The sequence below is a fragment of the Monopterus albus genome, unplaced genomic scaffold, assembly GCF_001952655.1.
Source record: "Monopterus albus unplaced genomic scaffold, M_albus_1.0 scaffold1.1, whole genome shotgun sequence".
NCBI classification, from domain to species: Eukaryota; Metazoa; Chordata; class Actinopteri; order Synbranchiformes; family Synbranchidae; genus Monopterus; species Monopterus albus.
This window is the reverse complement of record NW_018127881.1, coordinates 3,591,280-3,606,594: the sequence shown is the minus strand read 5'-3', so window position 1 is coordinate 3,606,594 and position 15,315 is coordinate 3,591,280. Positions and strand designations below refer to the sequence as shown.

General features: G+C 37.9%; 1 protein-coding gene across 1 annotated transcript; it reads left to right on the top strand.

Moving 5' to 3' along the window:
• The first annotated feature begins 1,048 nt into the window (after nucleotides 1–1,048).
• On the top strand, nucleotides 1,049–3,193 carry LOC109970779 (probable N-acetyltransferase camello). The gene is made up of 2 exons (XM_020618622.1): nucleotides 1,049–1,255; nucleotides 2,039–3,193. The coding sequence occupies exons 1-2, from the start codon at nucleotides 1,100–1,102 to the stop codon at nucleotides 2,708–2,710; spliced, it is 828 nt and encodes a 275-aa protein (XP_020474278.1). The 5' UTR covers nucleotides 1,049–1,099; the 3' UTR covers nucleotides 2,711–3,193.
• Nucleotides 3,194–15,315: the final 12,122 nt, after the last annotated feature.

The following is a 15,315-nucleotide window of genomic DNA, read 5'->3' as shown; positions in this document are numbered from 1 at the left end:
AACTGTTCATCCATGTTTCCATTTTCTGTTGCTTATACAAGTTCATGTCATGTTTAGTTATTAATAAATTAATTATATTATTAGGAATTATTGTTATTACATCTGGGTAGGAGTGACAAAAATATACATGTAAATAAATATATGCACTTAGTAAATAATTATGGTCATTATCATCTCCACTGGCTTTAATATCCATCATTTTTTGGTCAATGCGACTGTGAGACAGGTATTAAATTGCATTCTGTGCCATTTAAAAGGTTTTCAAAAGTCTTACATTTCTCTTGAACACTGCAGAAATCTTGTAGTGTGGTTACAGTTCAGACTAGCACAGGAAACTTCGTATAACACTGTAAAAGAAGTTGTCTGTACAGTTTTCTTGCTTTAAAAAAAGCCACTATGCTAGCTCACTTTTGGCGAGAGGTGTTTGTCACCATTAAAACAGTAACTGCTCATTCAAACAAATCCCTCATTTTACAGGCACATTAATACAAGGCTACTGAACATTTTGCTTATGTATAACTAATGCCATTGGTCATGATGTTATGTGTTTTTACAAGAGGCCTTTTTCATGGCAGACATTTGGACTTGTTACAATAGAAAAGCACAGGGGTTGCTAACAATTTCTCTTCCTATGCCTGGATATGGCCATGACAGTGTGACATTGACCCAGCGTGAACAAAAACAGGACACTGAAGCAGTTACAGTAGAATTTAGCCAGTGATTTAATTAACCCATATGAACAGTAGAGGGAGCCATTTGTCTACGTAACACTGAAGCAGTTCTCTAGTAGTTTCTACAGTATCATTCAAATCTTTCTACAAAATACTCTATTATTGTCTTGTAAGAAATGATACTCTGTCACAGGTTAAACTAGTCAACAGTATAAACTACAGTAGTAGAAATGATTCAACCTTGATCAGCTACCACAACAGCATACTGTTTACCCTGTAATGTATCAATAATAGCAGTCCAGCAATTTGAAGAAGCATTTACCTTTATTTGATTCTTCAGTTTCAGATACAATTTTTGTATTGTACATGTCCTTTGAGGTAATCTGACATAGTGGTGTTTGACTAGGAAGAATGTAATCATAGCTGTAATGCATAACCAGTCAAGCATTGAAGAGTTAACATGCCTTGATAAATTGCGTATACAAGTGGGGTGGACCTACAGGGGAGAAAAATACAAAGGAGAAGCAAAGCGGAACAGGTCACATGTTGAAGTGCACTTCTTGTCATCTTGGAGTCTGAGTAACGTAAGAAATTGTCACTTTTCATTTAAACCTAGTATCACAGTGTAGCCAGCAGACAGGTTTGCAAACAATACTTGGCGCTAAGATCTGGTGGAGTTAAATTGGCACATTACAGAGATTCCTGGCACACACAATTAAGTGCTGAACTGTAATTATGTTAAAGCTAGTCCCAGCTTGTGACCCTCATGTATTACAGATATTCGAGTCACAGTTAACTTAAATAATTCATATTTATCATCCATTTCTAACCTCAGAAACTGGTTTGACAACACTCACCCATATATAGTGTCTCCTTAATCCTCACTCTTCCAACCCACTTGTTAAGTGTGACGTCACAATCCGCTTCCGTGTCTAAACTGCCTCAAAGCCAAATGGCGGAGAGCGTCGCCCTCTACACAGTCCGCTTAAGTGGTGACTTAACATTCTGTTTCTGGGTCCAAACTTAGGTTCATTCTCCTTCTCTCCATATAAGTGTTGTTTTCCCCGTGTGTGTTTGTGTGTGTGTGTGTTAAACAGCCACAGGTTCAACTTCTCAAGTGTGTGGATTGACTGATTTTCTGTCATATATGATAGTAAACTGACTATCTTTGGGTGTTTGCAAATAAAATAAGGAATTTTAAGCTGCCATCTCAAAGTCTTTGAGATTATAATGGACATTTGCCAGTGTTCTTCACCCTTTTTCTGATGTTTTATAGACAAAATGATCCTACTGAGAAAATAATCAGCAGACAAATTTAAGTGGAATGTACATGTCATTTGATTATTATGGTTTATGGTCCCATTTAGTTCCTTCTGGTCATGCAGCTGGTGATCCGCCGCTACCATCACTCTGACAAGGACGCAGTGCTCACTTTGTTTGGCAGCTGTGCTTGGGAGTTTGTCCATCCATGTTTTCACAATGCCATGACCAGCCCTCTCTACGTCACCATCACCTTGGCTCTGTGTGTTGCTGGCTATCTCCTGGGCTCTGTGTTAGGGGCTGTGACATTACAGGGAATCTGGGTGGGCCTTGTCTACTACTGCTGTTATGAGGCATTCATCAGTTTCACCAGAGAGAGACTCCGGACAGACATGCAGGACATACCTGGGAACTATCTGAGCAGACCGGATGACTGTTTCTGGGTGGCTGAGGCTGAGGTTGATGGGAGGGCACAGATCATGGGTATAGTGGCTGTGGTGGCCCAACAAAGTGAGACAGAAAGATATGGTACACTGCTCAGGATGGTTGTCTCACCACTGTGTAGACGGATGGGCGTGGGCTTCAGACTGGCTCAGACAGTGATTGACTTCAGTAAGGAACGAGGCTTCTCCAAGGTGATGCTTGAGACCACCTCCCCTCAGATAGCCGCTGTGGCCCTGTACAAGAAACTGGGGTTCAGGCATGTCCTTTCATACAGTCCCTTTGGGGTTTTTAAGTTGGCCAGGGTCATTATTTTTAGAATGGAAAAACACCTGTAAGCCTGAAAAAACCCTGATCAGCTACTGTTCCTGTTTCACTGGGATCTAAGCTTTTGCATCGATAATACTTGACTGAAGCTGTTGTTTGTACTTGAATAGTATCACAAACACATTAATTTCAGTTCAACCAAAAAATAAAAAATAAAATTTGATCTTACATAGATTAAAGACAAAGAGCCTTTCACTTGTACAGTATGGAAGACCTCAGGTATAAACATACTGCTAAACCAAGAATCAGTAAATGTTTTCACTAAAAAAATAACATAAAAGCTTAAGTATTTTGTTTTCAAATCTGCAGATAAACAGCCTGTCTTTTCACACGATGCAGAATTTATTGTAAAGACAATGGTCTCATAAAATCAGTTTGTCCTCAGACAGCGCAGTTCTTTGGGAAACTCAGACAAATGTACAACTTTGACACCAAGTACTGTTTAAAACTGGAATCAATATTATGCTAAAAGCACATCCAACCACTCACGCAATATGGAGATAAAATACTATCAAAAATGTTACAAATGCGTGTTTAACGTTTTGTCTGTAACAAGCGATTTGTGTGTGTGTGTGTGTGTGTGTGTCATGCTGTTCACAAATGCATGCTGTACAAACTGCACATTATATCACATTTTACAAATGCTTAAAATCGATTTTTTTGTGTGCAGTTCTTTAGAAAGTACGTACACATTGTTACCTACGCATGCGTGGATCGTCTAACACACACGAATCACCTTCCGCGCACACACGGATTTTTGAGAGAGTTTTTCCGCACTCTCAAAAGTCACAATGCTATTCCAAATGGACATTACATAAAATAAACAAAAATATCTAATACATAACACGTTTTAACAGAGAACATTCCAGTTGCCTGCAGTTTGTGGTGCATGTTCTAAATTGTTAAAAATTTAGAATTTAGAATTTAAGCATTTGTAAAATGTGTTTTATGTGCAGTTTGTACAGCATGCATTTGTGAACAGCATGAGACACACACACACAAATCGCTTGTTACAGACAAAACGTTAAACACGCATTTGTAACATTTTTGATAGTATTTTATCTCCACACACGCACCTAAACACGCATTTGTAACATTTTTGATACACGCACTTTATCAGTAAAGATACAAACAGGGTTGTTGATTGTAAATGTTAAACAGTAGAGGGTGCCATTTATCTAAGTGACATGGAGGCAGTTCTCTGTGATACAAATCATTATTGCAGTTGTATTCAGTGTTTACAGTACATGATCACGATCAGTCATAATATCTTCAGTTCAGTGCTTTTATTGCCATTGCAGTTTTACATGGTGACATTTGATACTCAGAGTAAAAGATCGCAGCTTCTCTCACTGACCAGCGATAGATGATGCAGTAGCAATAATGAAAACTGTGTAAACAGATTGGAACTGTGCTGGTAGTGAATATGACATGACATTTGGTTCACAGCTCAAAGGAACATGATGCTGAGGTTGCAGTGCTGCAGAATCTAATAGCACAACAGTTTTTCTAGGTATTTTAGTCTTATAGAATATGAACAAAATAATAAATGCCATTTATCATAGTGTGACAAACCCTGATGGAAATGGAACTCTTGGGGCTGGGCTCTTCTTTGAGATTGTCATAGGTGGTATCATTTACTGTGGTCAACTGTAGTGGCTGTATAGTTGCTGTGTATTTAGAAGCACAATGTGTATCTTCGTGTGATTTTGTTTGCAGGAGGCAGTCCTTGTGGAAATTGGTACAGGTGTCAGGTTTATGGGAGACAGTGCCGTATGTTTACATGCATCATAGTACCCAGGAGTTTTGCTTTCTTCATATTAGAAATATGAGAGGTACTTAGATCATGAAGACGATTGTTAAATTGATTTCTGGTTTATCACTCAGCCTGAAATGACTTCTCCATATTCTCTCATGTAATGGAAGGCGTGTGGGGAAATAATAAACATATCCTCCACATTGTTGCTGCTGTTCATCGTGTGTTTTATTTACTGACTTGTATTACATAATTTGAGTTGAAGACACACCTTCAGATATTGCAGAAATTGATGAAAAATGTACATGCCACAATATCCAGCAGTGGAAAAAGTATTCAGATTCTTTACTTCTTTCTCTTCCTATGCCTAACTTCTTTCTACTTTCTTTACTTCCGCAGCATTGTTGCACACCCAGCATTTTAAAAAATCCGCAACTTCAATGTTGTTTTGCTTGCAGTTTGTGGTCGGTAGTAGGATGGAGCATCCAAAGAGATTTTATGACCGATGGATCGAGACGAAGTGACATAATAACAATAAAGACATAATGACAATAAAAATTCTTGACTTTAAAGGCAATTATTGTAGTCAGTTTTCTAATTTAGTTGCATAATTCTGCAAGAACACTTCATAAATGTCTTTACAAATTTATGTATATTCATTTTTTATGTGTTTTCTTATAAACAATACACGAATTAATGTTAGTAGACTGTTTTATTCACTTTCTTCACAGTCAGAAATCTTAGCTTCTAGGTATCCATTTCTCTTAATGTATCTTCGGTCCATCTCTCTGATCTTCCAACCCCCCCCACCCCCACCCCCCATTGTTGTGCCCACAAATCCAACATGACACTTGTTTTGAGTTCATCTCCGCACAAGTGAATGACACTTGGCATCTCTCCAAGACAAAGAGTGTGACTAAGAAACCAAAGGTAAAGTTACTCCTGCCTGTGTTATAACACTTGGCAGCGCTTTGTGTGCTCTGTCTCTCCCTCAAAGGCCTTGAGTTCAACACTTGTGAAAAAGCCAAACAAGATGGCAATATTGGATCTGTGTCAGCTGTTGAACAGGCCGAGAGGACAAACACATCGCTGTTTGTACTGTTTGTAAGGCCTTGAGAGTTAACGCACAGCATGTGTACATTTTTTTCACACTGTACAGTACACAAGTAGAACAAAGATACAATTTGTCATTTTTGACTAAGAACAAACTATGTATATTCCTCATTTAAAAACAAAGTTTACAGTATGAAAAAGACTTACAAGGTATGGTTCTTTGTCGTCTCCCAACGGGAGGGTTAGAGGTTTGAATCACAGTGCCTGCAGTTCACGTGTCGAAGTGTCCTTGGGCAAGACACTGAACTCCCAAGTTGCCTCCGAGGGTTAGAGCCATCAATGTGAGTTGGCGCCACAGACGGCTGCTTCGGTTCTGTACTGGAAACAAATTCCTTGTGTGTGCAACATACTTGGCCAAATAAAGGTGATTATTATTATTATTACCTTTATGAGGAAGACACCAACCAAAGAAGTAAGTCGAAGTAACAAGAATGATAGGAGCCTGTAGTCAGCAGCATAAACATAAAACATAAATGATAAAAGAATGCTAATAATAGTATTAATACATTTTAAAAAACAAATATGGTTTAATTATGAACAACTAGGAGGGTATGTCTACTACAGTACAAGGGCTGGAGTTTAATTTTGTTATAGATGTTTCAATCAACAACACTAAAAACAGCCACATATCTTTTAGTATGAAAAACAATTACAATTTGTTACACTTTATAAACCTAAACTATCATCATCATCTCAGTATGTAATTAATTACAAAATGAAGAAGTTCTGTTGTAGGAAAACAGAGTAAAAGCCCATAATATGCTATATTAAACAAACTTTGTTTTAATGTCATGTAACTTGATAGGTTTGAGTTTAAATTGTTTAATTTCAAATTTTTAAATCATGAATTTAGTTGACTAAATGTCCAGTAGAATGTGGAAGTAACTCATCCAATTATTTAGAAACATCATTTTGCATTTTCTTCCCATCATACCTTGCATGAATGAAAACACAGCAGGCTATAATAAATGTAGGCTTCACTACCGACCTCATTCAATTTACAGCCTTATTGAAAAATGAAATAGTTAAAGAGAAAATAAATAAAACCAAGCCAAACTCGTTTGCAAGCCAAGAGCCTGATGAATGTATAAAGTAATTTAACTGAAGTAAAACATCTTTGGTGTGATAATGTACACGTTACTCAGATTTGAAATTAAATTAATCTGAAATAAAAACAAAGTTAGATAAACTCAGAGCCTAAATATAAAAATGTATTCAGCTAAAGTCAATATAAATAAATAAAGTCAGCTTTTTCTTCAAAACTGTGAATTGCATGAATTGCAGAACTGAGCTAGTGTGTCAAAAAAAAAAACTTCTAAATTTTGATTTAAGAGTAAAAAGATCAGCAAAAACAGAACCCAGGTTTGTTTAAGCAACAACACAACATGTTCTCATCCCAGGTCATCAAATACTGATGCTTCGTTAAGTACCTCTGGCGTCAGTATGAGACACCAAAGGTATTGTTCTCTACTGAGAAGCCTGTGTCCTATATAGACACCAGAGGTAGAAGATAAACTAATTCTGGCTCTATTTAGACAAAATTAAGAAAAGTTGCTTACATTTTATTGAGGCTCTGATCAAAAGGAGCTTCATCGGTATTCATTGGCCAGCGTAATGTTAACTTTTGCACAATCTTACACAGTAGACAAACACAACAACTGGAACAGTGGGTATCCTTTTACAATCCTTTTAAAATCCACAGGTGCATAAAGAGGGAGGACAAACACCCAGGTAAACACACACAGTAAAACACACTGACACACGCACGACACGCAGCTGCCAAAATGTGTAATAGTTATTTGATCAGGTCATGACAGATCGACCCTTTAATGATAAACAGATGGACATGTCCTCTGTGCTCCCCAGAAGGGAGCAGACCACGGGACCCTGACTTCCTCTGCTGGCCGCTAACAAAGAACACAGCTCAGGTCAAGCAAATAAACAGGTTGCTGGGCGCACACACCTCCCAACTGCAGGTTTACCATTTGTTTTACCGTAAATGGTCGGCTCGAACAAATGTTTTACCAACCTTATGAAAGTCTGAACCAAAACTATAAGACATTAGGGGATTTCAGTTTTGAAAAAAGCTCCTGAAGTGATAACAGACATTGATTTAATGTCTAATAATAATAATACAAAAGATAAGATGACAGTAAAACCTTTAACAGTAACTGTAATTAAAATGTATTTTCTAAATAGGCTTATAATTTTTATATATTATTGTTTTTATTAAAAGCAAAAACAATAAAAGTACTGGAGAATTTTTTAACTGTGTGTTGATAATTTACAGTTGCTTCTGAAAGTATTCTAAAATGTAATTATCCTTTCATTATTATTATTGTTATCATTAACAGTGTGACAGAATATGATTACATTTCAATACATTTGCAAATAATTTCAAAAATGCATCTCTTTGTCATTATGAGCTATAATTAATGGGCAATAAAGGAAATTGAATCCATTTTGAACAAAATCATACACGGAAAAAAGTGTGAAAAACTGGTCTACTCTCTCCGGCCACAATATATTTATTCAGTTTATTCCAATAATACGATATTACAGCTTGCAACATTTATTAGAAATTTAAGGGAAAATGGAAATATTGATCTAATGTGTTGTATTCCATTTGATTTTGCAGCATAAATTTAAATTTTCTCAGTTGAAAAACATAATGAAAACTTCATTCAACTTTAGAAATAGCAGCTGAAGAAAGTTTGAAGTCAAGGCCAACTTCCATTCTTATACTGTATCTGTCTTTCATATTGTTGCATTTCTGTCTTAATGTCCGTATGTCTTATGCAAAGTTCCATGTTGTTGAAAGGTAAACTTGTTTTGTTCTGATCTCTTTGATTCTATATGCCAGTTTTCCTCAGCAGTTGAAATTGGTTCAGTTCTGTCAGACACTTCGATATTTAAACTATCTGAGAACTTGAAGCCTTATTCTTAAGCTAACAAGGACAAGAAGTCCTAAAAGTGCTCAGAGTTTGGCCTTCTACACTTCTGAACAAAATCACTTTACTGAAGAAGGCCATGAATTGAGATGGTTTAAAAAGTCTTTTTTGTAACCTCTTTTCTTGAACTCCTGGTTTTTATTTCTTTTGATACAACATATCAGCAAAAAAATGACATTTTAACTCTCTCTCTCAACTACACACCATATCTGAACACAAATCATAGCATTTAAATCAGGATCCAGGAGACTCAATGTGAAACTGAGGCAATTAAAAATTTACTGTGCTTTTCTTTTGGATAAAATAACTTCTACTACAATGAAAAAATATTTACCACCTAATAAACTGACACAGAGAAGCTACAACTCACTTTTACAAGAAACTTTTACCAGCAGTTAAACTGCTCCAATATATTTGTGATTACGGGAAGCTCAGCCGCCGTGATGTGAGACGCCTCTACTAACAGCCTGTTTTTCAACTTTGTGGCCAAAGTTAAAAAAAGAGAGTTAAAAACACGTTTACAGCTACAGAGTGCAGATCAGAGTCCTCCAGTCTGAGACCTTGAGAAGGTGCAGAAGAAATCGATACGATCAAATGAAATATAGAACCTAAAACAGAGTTAGGAAAGAGGGAGAGAGATGGGCAGAGACACAGAGGGGCGTACAAACACACACATGATGGTGTGATTACACAGTGAGGGTTAATGATCAGATGGACGGCCTCATCAATGTGTAGTAACATCTGTAGAGAGGTCAGTCACTCTGTGGCCCTGCTGGCCCCTGACAATCATACGACATGGACACAGACTGGGCCTGTACGCACACAATGGAAACATCTAGTTATATGTCAGCATTTTACAAAAACACCACAGTACACCACTTCTAGCATATTTTTGTCTGTTTCTTTTGGAATTAATCTAAACGTTTCACTGATGATTTGCATCTGAATCATTTTGCATCTCCAGTCCATTGTCTGTCCCTCTGCATTACTGTTGCCTGGTATCATTGGACACCAGTAATATTAGTAATACCATTAGTAATAAATGTACCAACATTTAAGATACATCATGGCTGTTGATATTTGTCAAACTGCATCTGGACAGTTCTAAATAGTCACCATGCAAAATGTTTTATTTTGGTATTTCTCACAACCTAAAGTGCTGTTACAATGTGTCCCGGGCCCCCAGAGCCACGGGGTTCTCATTTAGCTGAAGTCCACTGTGTCCAGTCCCCTGTCTTCTATCACGGGGCCCTTTTCTTGCAGACAGACTCGGTGTCTTTAAGTGCTGAACTGTTTTAGTTTATATTGTTCTCATTTGTTGTAAAGTGGTGTTTTTTCACATGGCTTCCAATGTGTCTGTGAATCCTACAGGTTGTATTAATTCATCATGCATATACGAGAGCTGTAAGGTTGCAAGTAACAATTATTTTTATTATTTATACATCTGACAGGTATTATCTTTAATAATCAGCTCTGTGCATAAAGTGTCCAAAAAACAGTAAAAAAAAAAGTTAATTTTTGGCTTTTGCTTAAAACACAAATCAAAAGATTCATTTCTTATTATTGTCGCCAGATCATTTTCTGTCAAGAAACTCATTGATTAATATACTTATTATTTCAGCTCTAAGTTACTGGTTGAGATCTGGGGATTGCTGTTGTTATCAATGCACAGATGAGTTGTGACATAAAAGCTATTTGTTTTCTGTTAAAATTATAATGTAGAGCTAAGATTTGAGGAGGGAGAAAGATAAAAAGTGCAAAATTATTTAGTGAGTGAAACTGAAAACCGTTATTCAGTGTGGTTTACTCCCAGTTAGAGCATTAAAGTAAATCCCTGGCTGGTTTTAATGAGGGAATAAAGATTCATTTGGATTACAGCCTTTCTCCATTAAAGAGCCCATGGAATTCTTGTCTGTGTTTTCTGACTTATCTACAATGTTTCAACAATGAATTATCATCTTAAACACGACTGAAAGCTCAAAAAACGAGGTCTATCTATGTTGTTGTACATCTGTGCAGAAGCAGCTCGTTTTAGACAAATCTCGTGAACTCTTGATGGTGAGACTTTTATTTTCCAACTATGTAAACTCTTATGCAAATTTTATGGATTTCGTAGTCATATTGTGCAGAATGTGCGCGTTAACTCAATCTTGCCTTGGGCTGGAGACCTACAGGCAGACCACCAGTGAGTCACCATGAAGCAGTGAATGATCAGCTCATCAAAGGTTAAATAGGAAAATACTATTTGTGTGTTGATGCATTAACATAAACAATCTGATCATGTCACATATGATCATTTACAAGTTGTGTTGCCAAAAGAATTTTTAGCTATGATATATTTATTGATATTTGTGTATGTGAATCTAGGACATTTACTCTTAATGAAATAGTTTTAAATGGTTGGTATTTATGTTTTTTTTAAGAAAAACCTTGTCTACTACTGAGTCTCAGCATATCCATTATATGCTTGCATGAATTCATCAGCTCTTGATAACAAAGAAGATGTTATCAAATTATTATGACTGTGCAGGAACGAGGACATTTAGTGGAACACTGATGAAAATACTCATTTCTTTCTCTCTTGGCTTGAGTGTCCTATTTGTAGGTAAATATTGTCCTGTAGTTATTATATATTCTGTTAAATAAATTCTAATGCTGTATTTGTGTGCATCCATAATAATAAAAGCAATAATAAAATAAAAGTTTCTGTGTGTATTAAACTGCATGTGCTGTTTGTGATATAAATAGCTGCTGCCAGTCACTTTGTATGAACATTTGCAAATAATTCAGGCATATGAGCGCTCTCCTGGTGGGTTTATGGAGGTTAAAGATGTTTCAAAGCCAAAGGTACCGCATGTTACATTGTCACATTAAAGCAAATAAATGTTGCCCATAGGCAAAGTGTGTGTGTGTGTGTGTGTGTGTGTGTGTGTGTGGGTGGGGTAGGGGTCAGGGCATCACTTTCCCCCTCTTGGCCCAGGCAAGGTCAATCAGTGCATGTTTTTTAGCTTATTCATTCGTTTACCTACCACCGCCACCTCTTTCACCCCTTACACACACATACACACTCTGGGGTTGCAAGAGTTCAGAGCGCAGTACACAGGAACCCTCTGAACCCAACACATTGGCCCCTTTCCAACAAATATCTCACCTCGGTTGTACAGCTCATAACAGAGCAGAGTCTCTGTGTTCTTCTTACCTTGTCACACGCGCTCACACACGCTCACACACACACACACACACACACACACACACACACAAAACACAGAGCGTAAAAAACAAGGGTTAATATACTGCTGTGCTTTCCAAAACAGCACTGCCAGACAGTGGTAAACTGTTTTTAAACCCCTTTTTCGATTAAACTGGATGACCTTGGGGGTTCGTCTCTCTGCAAGATCAACATGCAGCATCCACAAGGCCTGAGCTCAGGCGTCAAAGTCAGGTGTTGTAACCACCAACATGTGTGATGAGCTGGTTGAAAACACATCAGACTTTGTAAATGTGTGAAGATTATTGAAAAAAAAAAACAAGGAAAAGACAAAATGCCCGGATAACAGCTGAGAATTGTGCAGAATCACAAATACAGTCACACAGAAAATCTGCACGTGTTAAACGTGCATGTATGGTTTGGGTTGGCACTTGTGTGTAGCATGACAAACAGCACAGCCATGCACAGACCTTCAGCTAGCAAGGGAGAATTTGGTTTATTAACTGTATTTCTATATAAAAAAAAACCTTTTAAGAAAGAGGTACAAAATCATTTGCAGTGGAAGGGACAGATAAAACATTTAAAGTATAGTAATAACAGCAACACTCATTCATTTTCTATACTGCTCAGTCCCAAACGGGGTCACTGGAGCCAATTGCAGCCAGCAATCGGGCAAAGGCAGGGTCCACCCTGGACAGGCCGCCAGTCCATCACAGGGTCGACATGCAGACAAACAACCACTCACGCATACACTCCTAAGGGAAATTTAGAGTCACCAATCAACCTAAGGCACATGTCTTTGGACAGTGGGAGGAAGCCGGAGTACCCAGAATGAACCCACGCAAGCACGGGGAGAACACACAAACTCCGCACAGAAAGGTCGCAAACCCGCAACCTTCTCGCTGTGAGGCAACAGCACTAACCACCACGCCACCGTGCTGCCCCAACAGAGAATAGAAACAAAAAAAACTGTAAGGCTCAAAATAAACCAGAGATAATTTAACATTTAGAAAGTTACAAACAAACAAATCAGAAACAGGATGAAGGCTGCCTCATCACACTTTTAACTCAGTTATGAAAAGTCACGTGTCTACCAACCTTCATGTCTCTGGTAATAGGTGTTTTCACTAAATAAGAGAAGATCGTGACCAGCCGGTGACACCAGAGGAAAAGTCAAAAGATCATCAGGAACCATTAGGATTCATACTCTGGGAAGCATCGATATGGATACCAAATTTCATGGTAATCCGTCTGGCAGTTGTTGAGATATTTGTGTGGACCAATGTGGTGTATCAACCAATCAAGACAAATATAAGAATCAGTGCTTGCTCTTGGTGGCACCCTCAGTGATGTCTGAAAATCCTAAAGTAGTGCCCACTCCTGCTGCTGATGGCTACAGTTATTTAACTGTAAAAGAACTTTATATACATTCTCTGTCTGAAATTGTTTCCCTTGTCTTATCACAGTTTTAAATGGCATAACATCTCCCTCCTCTCCATCATGGTCACTTTCATGGTCAGACAACACATCCTAAGAAGTTCTGACTGTACATGATCACACCTGTGACAATCTCCCTCACATCTCCCCTATCGATTAACCCAGTAAATCTTCATGAAGAGTGATCAAAAGTGCCTTGCTCAGCTCATTTCTGCAAAAAATAACTTGTTCTGTTTTAATTTTTACCCACATGTGAATACCCCACCCCCTCTAAACACACACACACACACACACATTTCCAGTAAGAGTGTCTGGATGCTAGTGGGAATCCAGTTTGACCTACTGCACTTTCTCAGCATGCTTGTTTTGATGGTGCTATTCCCATTTCCGAGTTTCTCTCCTTGTGTTTACTACTTCATCGAGCGGTGAAGTTCTTTTCCCAGTGAAACATGACATGTTACTGTTTGCTCAGGAATGTTTTTCACACGATGAATGAGGGGGTGCGTTACATCTGTTTGCCTATTCCCCAAAAAGACCCTGTTTGAATGAACCGTAACACATGCCACATGTCTTGCAGACATGAAGATACAGCTTTTCCTGGAAGTGTGCGTAAGAGCTCTTCCCTGCTCTGGTTATTGTTGTAACAGATGTGAAATAAATGAGTACAGAACGTCCCAACATTCTGTAGAAAACAACACCGTGAAGGAGATGGTATGCACACGTTTCATGTCCCAGCACATACCGTACTCTTTAAATAACAAATGATAGCATATGGGGGAGGAGGGGAATCATTAAATATTCCCTTCAGTCCTGTCAGCCAGCTCATGTGGAATAAACCTAGTAGTATGTCGGGTATGAACAGTTTATAGAAATGATTTGGCATCTAGGTCCTGATCTTGAAAGTTTTCATTATTGTAACAAGAGATAAGAGACAGGGAAATGATGATAGGACAATAAATTTATCTCTCAACAGCACATTAGAAATACACATGTAGTTCCTGGTCTCATTTTAATCTCAGCATTTCATATCAGCAATAATAATGCACAGCTTTCTAGTTTCACAAATTTCCTTAAAAGTTATGGAAAACAACGTCTATGAAAGCTACCGAGAGAAATTTTGTATTCTACCTGTTGACCCTGTAAATCTGTCTTCTAATAACTTTTATTAATATTCCCCAGATTCATAAATGAGCTAATTTCCTATGCAAGTAACTAATTAGTAACACATCCATTCTTAACCACACTACTGGTGGGGCTCTCTCATTTGGGCTACCGCTTTGGCTACCACATAGACTGCTGTGAAATATGGTACAGATACCCAAGGTGTGCAGAAGATCTGATGACTTTTGATTCCTCTAGTGCTGCCATGACGTTGATATTTATGCTTCAGAAGGAAACACTTGAAAACATTGGCATGAATATTGGTCCAGACAATTGTGTTCTCCTCAAATGTAATAATTTAGATGATCTCTTAATTCTTACTGTATCTAGTGCCACAATAAGGAAAAAACACTGTCCAGTACTTTTGTTAATGACTAAATAAAAGCAAATTTAAAAACAATCCCATCCGTCTCAGTTGTACTTTGTGTGAAGTGCTCATTAGCAAATATTAGCATAATTCATCCATCTGTGTATCTGTCGTGGTTACTGGGGCAACGGGTTAAACAAAGAAGTCCAGACTGAAGTGAAAGAACAGTGTCTGAAATCACTCCCTGTTCTCTCATTCACTGCTCCCTATATAATGCACGCTAAGTAATTCACTCAATAGCGAACAGTAAATTGTGATTTCAGGAAACTTAATCATAGTTACACATTCACATTTGTGGATCCCTTATGGGTACCTGTATTGTGCACCTCAGTGGTAATCAGGGCCAGCTGGAGGAATGATGTCTTTATTCTCAAACAACCATGAAGCTCAAATAAGGCAATCTGAGACATGTTTGTCCATTGGGTGCCAAATGTGGTGTGAATTTTATTGTGCAAACGTCTCCCTGTGCTGCTATGCACTGCCTTCTTTAAATGCCAACCAGCACGCAGGCTGACAGGACATTGGTTCATGATGACATCCACTCAGAGCTCCTGTTTATAATGATAAGATAACAGAGGCAGGGCGATGAGTTGATGGGGCCATGGGGATACATTGTATCTGGG